This window comes from Hipposideros armiger, unplaced genomic scaffold (assembly GCF_001890085.2).
Source record: "Hipposideros armiger isolate ML-2016 unplaced genomic scaffold, ASM189008v1 scaffold_17, whole genome shotgun sequence".
NCBI lineage: Eukaryota > Metazoa > Chordata > Mammalia > Chiroptera > Hipposideridae > Hipposideros > Hipposideros armiger.
In genome coordinates, this window is record NW_017731367.1 from 7,654,964 (window position 1) to 7,663,155 (window position 8,192).

At 58.9% G+C, this 8,192-nt stretch overlaps 1 protein-coding gene across 1 annotated transcript; it reads left to right on the forward strand.

Moving 5' to 3' along the window:
• Positions 1 to 2,589: 2,589 nt before the first annotated feature.
• AGXT (alanine--glyoxylate aminotransferase) lies at positions 2,590 to 8,192 on the forward strand. Its single transcript, XM_019628436.1, has 5 exons — positions 2,590 to 2,967; positions 3,062 to 3,278; positions 6,219 to 6,303; positions 7,301 to 7,396; positions 8,033 to 8,192. Exons 1-5 carry the CDS (start codon positions 2,737 to 2,739, stop codon positions 8,175 to 8,177), a joined length of 774 nt encoding a protein of 257 aa, XP_019483981.1. The 5' UTR covers positions 2,590 to 2,736; the 3' UTR covers positions 8,178 to 8,192.

An 8,192-nucleotide genomic window follows, 5' to 3' on the forward strand; every position in this document is an offset into this window, starting at 1 on the left:
TATTGTACTGTGTTGTACAGCTGAAACTAATTCTAAAAAATGTGTATTTCATAATAAAAAATAATTTAATAAAAAAAAAGTTCATAGCAAAAAAAAAAAAAAAAGTTCAAGTTCCCAGAGTTTGTTAAAACAAGAATAATCGTCCTCAGGCTTCAGCCTGCTGGGAGTTAATAATTTAGCAGCTTGACCATACTAACCCCATTTTATTTCTTCACTCTTGTTTAGGGGCCTCCGAGGAACTCTGGGCAGTTGAGATGCCTCCCTAGGTGAGAGGCTTGACCACAGCAGAAGAGGGACTGAGCAAAGACAGGGACAAGCATTACAGGCAGAGGGAACAGCACATGCAAAGGCACAGATGTATACATTAGACAAGAGCAGGGATCGGCAAACTTTTGAGACAGAAGAGCCGCCAGGGGTCAGCAAACTGCGGCTCACGAGACACAGTGCAGCTCTTTGGGTACGTACATGTGGCTCTGAAGTAAAACTGAAAACAAAAATAAAACTATCATAGTTTCATTTATAAAACTTTTCAAAGATATTCTTCACCTAATGGTGTTTATGTAAAAATATATTTATGGCTCTCAAATAATTTTTGAATTGTTGTGAGGGACAGGATTGGCTTTTCCAGGGGTCGGCAAACTTTTGAGACGGAACGGACCCGAAGAGCCGCATGTGGCTCGCGAGCCACAGTTTGCCGACCCCTGGACTAGCGAGAAGGAGGGAGACAGAGCTGGGGATGCCCTGACCAGAAGAGCTGAGCCAGAGGGAGGTGGTGAAGCAACCCAGGTGGGAGGGCGCTTGGGCCCAGAGGGAAGGGCTGTCGTCACTGACAGAAGGGCCCAGGCCCCATGGGCTGCAGACAAGGAGGCCATAGCCAGGCCTGAGCTGAGGGGGACTGACCCTCGGGGAGGGTGGCCTCTTGTTCCCAGAAGGCAGGAGGTCCCCAAGGTAGAGTGTGTCACCCACGGCCCAGGGCATGGCCACGAGGCTGAGACCTTCTCAGGCAGAGGGAGCGTTCGCCAGGACTGTGGCAGATCAGCACCAGGCTGGGCCGGGCTGACCCCTCACTATGACTCCAGAGGCCAAGTCCTGCACGGATGTCACCAGGCCAGCGCCAGGCCCCAGACACCGTGGCGGAGCAGGACCTGAGGCCGCCAGCTCCCTCGGGGACCTGCACAGGCCTAGGCTGCGCAGACCTCCCAGCTTTGTGCCTGAGCCCCTGCAGTTCCCTCGGCCCGGAAGACCCTCGTCACCCCATCGGACCCCAGGGCGGGCGCACGGCTCCATTTTCCAAGGCTCAGCTCCGATGCCCCCCACTGCCCCTTGGCAGCCCCTGGGGGCTCTCCCCCCCTAGGCTCTCGGGCCCTTTAGGCCTGTCCTCCCAGCTCCCAGGAGGCTGTTGGTGACCGTGGGCCTCCTCTGCTCCGCCTGTCAGCTGCCTGAGGGAGGTCAGCTTTCTCTCTCTGAGGCTGCGTGGGTGCAGCAGCCAGGCTGTGTCCTAGTGCAGAGCAAGCTGGGTGAGGAAGGGGACAGGGGTGGAGGAAGGGAAGAAGGGTGCGGGGAGCTCCCACCGGGCCTCCCTGTGCTAGAGGCCAGTGTCAGGCTGGAACTGGGGCCCGGAGGTACCCCGGGCTGCTCTCTGCCCAGCACACAGGGCCTGGTGTTCTGCCTATTTCTTCTCTGTCTTCATAGACAGAGGCCAACACCCCTGCAGGGCTGTGAGGGTCCCCAGGGACTCAGGCTATGACTGTCCAGCCTGGCTAAAACTGGTGGGGTCCCTGTGCCACCAGGAGGCCACACAATCCCAGCCCCAGCGATGAGTGTTGAGTGGAGGGGCTTTGCAGAGCTGGGGAGTGAGTGCCTGTGAAGTCTCCTGCTGGGTCCCAGGGAGAGGATGCTGCCCCCGACGCGCCTGGTTACTACGCCCAGGAAGTCCCTGACTTCCCAGGACAGCAGCTCCGCAGGGAGGACACTCAGCTGGGTCTGGCTTCTTCTGCAGGAGGCTTGACTTGCGTTTATTCCACACACCTGTCGACTCAGCATGCGGAGGTGTCCCGCGCACACGCCCTTGGTTCCACGTGTGAAAGTCAAACCTCAGGGCCCATCGGCACGGAGGGGCGGAGCAAATACTGATTTCCAAAAGTATCAGGACCACCGTGTCTTTAGTGTGGGCGTCTGTGTGTCTATACACACAGGGCATATATAGTTTCTAAATTGAGCCTTTCCCTCAGCTGAGCCAGGAGCAGCAAACTGTGGCCCCTGGATCAAATCTGGCCCACAGACTGTGTTGTAAATAAAGTGTAATTGGCACACAGCCACACCACTGCCGCTGCTTTTTCCCTCAACAACAGGCTTGAGAATGTGCAACGCAGACTGTAAGGCCTGCCGAGCCTGAATTATTTGCTCTCTGGGGCTTTAGGGAGAACTCTGGGGCCCTCTGGGCCCAGCAGAGCACTGGGCTGGGCATCCACCCCCGGCAGCTGCGAGGAGCCCCGAGGAGGGGCCGGCAAGCCGGGGACAGCTCTCCAGACTGTTTTTCATCGACTGGACCCTGACGCTCCTCCTCCCCCTGCAGAGGGTTCAACACCCCGGCTGCCAGGCCCCGACAGGCAGGATTAAGCATTAACAGGGGTCAGCTAACAACACCAGCAGGCGGGCAGCGCGGAGTGGGGGCCCATCCGTCAGGCCTCACCTCTGACACGGCCGTCCAGCGTCCAGCGCGGGGCCAGCTGGGAAATGCTGCGCGTGCTGACCTCGGCCAGTGCGGCCCTGGGGCCCCGGGCGGCAGGTTGGGTGCGGACCATGGCTTCGCACCAGCTGCTGGTGGCTCCCCCGGAGGTCCTGCGAAAGCCCCTGTCCGTGCCCAAACGGCTCCTGCTGGGGCCGGGCCCCTCCAACCTGGCTCCGCGCGTCCTGGCGACTGGGAGCCTGCAGATGATCGGGCACATGCACAAGGAGATGTACCAGGTGGGTCTCAGGGGCAGTGGTCAGTCCCCGAGCCGCCTGCCCCTTGCGGGGAGGGCAGCAGAGCGGGTCTGACCTGTACGCCCACCACCCCCAGATCATGGACGAAATCAAGCAAGGCATCCAGTACGTGTTCCAGACCAGGAACCCCCTCACGCTGGCCGTTAGCGGCTCGGGACACTGTGTCCTGGAGACCGCCCTGGTCAACCTCCTGGAGCCCGGGGACTCCTTCCTGGCCGGGGTCAACGGCATCTGGGGGCAGCGGGCGGCTGAAATCGGCGAGCGTGTCGGTAAGGGCGAGGGCAAAGGGTGGAGTGTGGCCCCGCTCCGTCCTGCCCCAAGTGCCCCCCACCTCAGGCTGGACACCTGGCCCCCCACCTCAGGCACCAACCTTGCCCCCCCTCTCCTCTCTGTGGCCTCTACCTCTTGGCCAGCCCGGGTGCTCGAGGGGCCCCATCTCCTTGGTGTACCCGAGTTTGGGGACAGCTATCTCTGGAGCACATGCAGGGAGGGCACTGCAGGAAATACTCTAGCCTCAGCTCCCTGGGGTCCCCAGGTGTCACCTCTGCTCTGCCACACGACAGAGTTTCACAGGCTGAAATTCCCCCTCGAAGTCCCAGAAACACCTCTCTTTCTGGAGCCACAAAATATGGAGGCCAGGGCTCCACTTCCAGGATGAAATTTCTAAAGAGGGACGCAAAAACCAAAAGCAGGGTGAGCCCCGGGTTTAACGTCCGAGCCAGTGTTTGGAAACGCCTGGCAGCTCCTGCACTGGTCAGCTCCATACATGGCCGAACCCCATCTGGTTGATGGACAACTGAGAGCTCAAGGGGGTCCCGACACTTCACCTGGTCCCCTTTAGTCCACACACTGGTTTGCAAGGGTCCCAGAGGCCACAACCCCAGGCGGACCTCGGCACCACGCTGCAGTGGCTCTGACTACCCGCTGCTGCCCGGCCTGACAGGCCCCGGCCCCCATCCCACACCCCTGGCCTCGGGCTCTGCCTGAGGCTTGCACGGTCCTGGGGCCTCCACCCCTCCTACATATGGCTCTGGGGCTCCATGTGCAGGGGGCTCAGGGGCCCGAAAGAGGGAGAAGGATGAGGGCCTCTTTCCTTGGAGTCCCCTAACCCCAACAGGGGGCAAAGCCTGCCCAGGCCCTCCCTCGCCCATTCACTCCTTCCGTCATTCCTTCATCGAACCCGGGGCCCCTCCACAGCCACCCTCTGCCGAGAAGCACCTGCCAAGTCGGTCCTGCGCAAACACTTGTTTATTTCTAGCATAGGACTGCTGGGGACGCCCAGCTGGCTGGGCTCGGGGAAGGGACAGTGGAGCTGAGCCTGACACCGCTCTCATCCAGGGCACCCCGAAGCCTCAGTTCACAAAGAGCAGCTTCACTGAGCACACCCCATCTTCCGTGCAGTGGCTGGGGCGGGGGTGGCAGGTCCCTGTCCTCACCTGGCTGCTCAGCGCGGCTGCTGTCCCCAGCACTGGCTCCTGGCCCGTGTGCCAGGTCAGGGGTGGCTCACTGCTCACTCTGTNTAACTTGGCTTCAATGTGCGTTTCCCTATGACTCGTGGTGTTGAGCACCTCTTCATGTGCTTGTTGGCCATTCGTGTATCTTCTTTTGAGAAGTGTCGGGCTCAGGTATTTTGCTCTCATTATTTGATTTTCATCTTTTTATTGTTGATTTGTGGGAGTTATTTGATAGATTCTGGATCAGATACGTGTACATGAGTATGTTCTCCTATTCTGTGGCTTGCCTACTCATTTTCTTAGTCATGTCTTTCAAAAAGCAGATATTTTAAATTTGGATGAAGTCCTACGTATCCGTGTTTTTTTGTTTTTCCAGTGGTCTGTGCTGTTTATATCCTGTCTAGGAAACGTTTGCCTACTTTGCAGTCCTGAAGATATCTTCCTCTGTTTTCTTCTAGAAAGAGCAGTGTCAGTTTTTATGTGCAGGTTTATGATCCACATCACTTAATTTTGTGCATACAGTGGCAAATGGGTCACGGTTCGATTTTATCCAGGCTGATGACACCCAGTCGTTCAAGCAACATTTGTCACACACTAAGTTTCCTCATCTAATTGACTTGGCTACTTTATCAATCGACCACGTGTACAGGTCTGTTTCTGGCCTCCCCCATCCTGTTTTGTTGTATTTATCTAACCTTGTGTCAGTGCCATTCTACCTTAAATACTGCAGCTTTATAATAAGCCTTGAAATCAAGGTGTGCAAGTCCTCCAGTTTTGTTCTAAGATTGTTTTTCCTACCCTGGATCCTTTGAATTTCCATATAAGTTTTAGAATCATCTTGTTTAGAGCTTGCTGGGATTTTGATGGGAATTGCACTAAATCTATGTATCAAGCTCAGCACAATGGNCAGTGAGGGGTGGCAGGGCTGTCCCCAAGATGCCACCCTGCATCTCCCGGGCTAGCGGCCCCCCCATCCCCGTCGTGGTGGAAGGGGCCCCACTAAGAGGCCCCAGCCTGAGACCCCACAGAGCAGCAGGGCAGAACTCGAGCCCAGACACCTTCCCTCCCTGCCTCTGCCCTCCCGGCACCGCGTGGGTTCGTGCGTCTGTAGACCCCAACGTGGTATCGGTAAGACTCGCCGTTGTGGTGGGAGCTGTCGCTCTTCAGTTTTCATCGACGATGCGAACACACCACACTTCTCCCTCCTCTTGGGAGACTTTTGGGTTCTTTCCAGCCCTAGGCTCTTAGGAATAAACAGGAACATGCTTGCCTACACCAGTGGGGTACACTGGCACCGCCCCCTCGGGCCCCTAAGAAGTCCTAAGGCGGAGCAGCACCCCATCCTCCGCCTCCTCCCCGCTTACTGCTGCCTAGAACCACAGGCCTCCCCTGGTGGTGAAGCTGTGAGTTTTTTATGAAAGGTCCCAGCACCAGGACTTCAAGGTGTGAAAAGAAATGCTTTCACTTTCTCCTCTCCGCTCTGCTCCCACTACACTATCACTCACTGCTGACACCAGACTGCGGCTCTCCCCACACCAGGCACACACTAACTGGGTGTCCCCCAATTTAACTCCATCTACCTGGAGATCGCGTCAGACCCCACGGGTTACAGGCTTGGTCCCGCAAGGCTGTCCCCCTCACGTCAGACCAGTTGCATGGCAGGGCCCCAGGTTACCCAAAACTTGTGTTTGATTTGCTGGGTGCTGGGCTGGAGGGACACCCCTGCTGGAGTGACCCCGTCCTTGGCCCCTCGTGAGCCTGTGTCCCCTCTCCCCACAGGCATCGACGTCTTGTACACGGGCTCCCAGAAGTGCCTGAATGCCCCCCCAGGCACCTCGCTCATCTCCTTCAGTGACAAGGCCAAGTGAGTGACCCCTGGACCCCAACCCAGGGCTGGACGTGCAGTGAGGCCAGATGGACCCTAGGAGAGACGAGCAGAGCAAAGGAGGGACTGGCATCTTGGGTCGTGCTCAGGGATACCCCTAGAATGCTCCCTACCCACCCCAGACAGGTGCCCACTCCAGACAGGTGACCACCCCAGACAGGTGCCCACTCCAGACCGGCGCCCACCCTGACATGTCTGCCAAAGCTCTGGTTCTCAGAGCAGGGTGGCTGGGGCATGGTGAGGGCCATGGTGTGGGGCGAATGGCCTGGCCAGGCTGGCCTCCAGAAGATACGTCTCATGGAGCCTGAGCTTGTGTGTGGGGTGCAGGGCCTGGCATTCCAGAACAGAGATAACTGGGGTAAGGTCAGGAATTCTGTGTAGACGAGAAGTCTGAGACAAGCGTAGGGGGTCGAGGAGGTGGCTGGGTCTGAGACCAGAGCTCGTGGAGAGGCCCAGTCTGCTCAGGCCAATCTGGACTTGCCCAGCCCAGGAAAGTGAGGGTGCCTGAGAAGCCCCTCCATGACATCTCAGCTTCACAGTTTATACCCTAAGGTGCAGTGACCTCCAGGACAGGCGAGGCCCGAGCCTCAGTTTCCCCCCATCATTTTGATATGTTTGGACTCACCAAGGCAACAGACCCTCCTGCCTTTAAATGGTGGTCACCTTTTGCCGACCTGGGGGACGAGGCAGGACGACGCCACGAAGGGGCCCAGGGAGGGAGGGACAGGCCAGATCCCCACGTGACAGAGTCACACCAGTGGCAAAGGCGCAGGCCAGGCCCAAGGGCCAGCAAGGCTGGGCTACCCAAGGGGCCCACAACTCACCCGGGCCTGTCCTGGGGCTCCCCACCCCTCTGGCTCTCTTCCTGGGGTTCTCACCCTTCTGCTCACTTCTGCGAAACAGAAGGGCCTGGCAAGATGGCCCCGCAGGCTCTCTGGCCAGACAGGCAGAAGCTCAGGCTGGGTTTCCTCCCCAGAAAGAAGATCTACGCGCGGAAGACGAAGCCCTACTCCTTCTACATGGACGTCAAGTGGCTGGCCAACTTCTGGGGCTGTGACGACAAGCCCAGGACGTGAGGGCTGGGCGAGGGTGGGACGCACTGGGTGTGGCTGGGGGCCTGGGGGACCTCTCACTACCCCAGTCCCGCCTCAGCTTCACTCACTGGGTTCTGAGCCGCCATCAGCGCCCCCACCCGGGCTGCCCCGCTCCTTCCTGGCCTGGGGGCTCAGGGCAGCGGCTTGCCCCCCATCCTTTCCCAGAAGTCCCCCTGCACCATCGGGCACTTTGGAGCTGACCACGTCTCCCCATTCCACAGCTCAAAGAAAGGGATGAACCAAGGGCACTCTGCGAGCTGGCTGTGGCCGTAACCCAAGGCCCCTTATGCCATACATGGGGATGGGGACACCAGGAATTGGGCCCTACCCAGTGGGCTCAGTGGGTGCAGTGTGAGCTTCTAGGGGCCACTGGGGCTAAGGGGGACCTGGCGACGAGCTAGGAGCCAGCACCGTGTCTCTGCGCCTGGCAGACCCCTCTGGGCCCTGCTCCCCGAGATGCACCTGCGCTTCCAGCTCTGAGTCCACAATTCCCAAACGGGGAAGGGCGCTGGCCCTGTGGTCAGGGAGTCTGTCCCAGCTGGGGCTGGCGTAGACCGAGTTACTGCACCGCCCCTGCCCGCTGACGCCGGACCAAGCCCCTTCCTGCCTTGCAGATACCATCACACCACGCCCGTCACCTGCTTGTATGCCCTGAGAGAGAGCCTGGCCCTCCTGGCGGAACAGGTGAGAGAGAAGGGGAGCGCTGGCTGTGGGCGGGGGGCCGGGAGGACAGAGCCCTGGGGCGGGCAGATGGGGTGATGGGGCCTGGAGGGC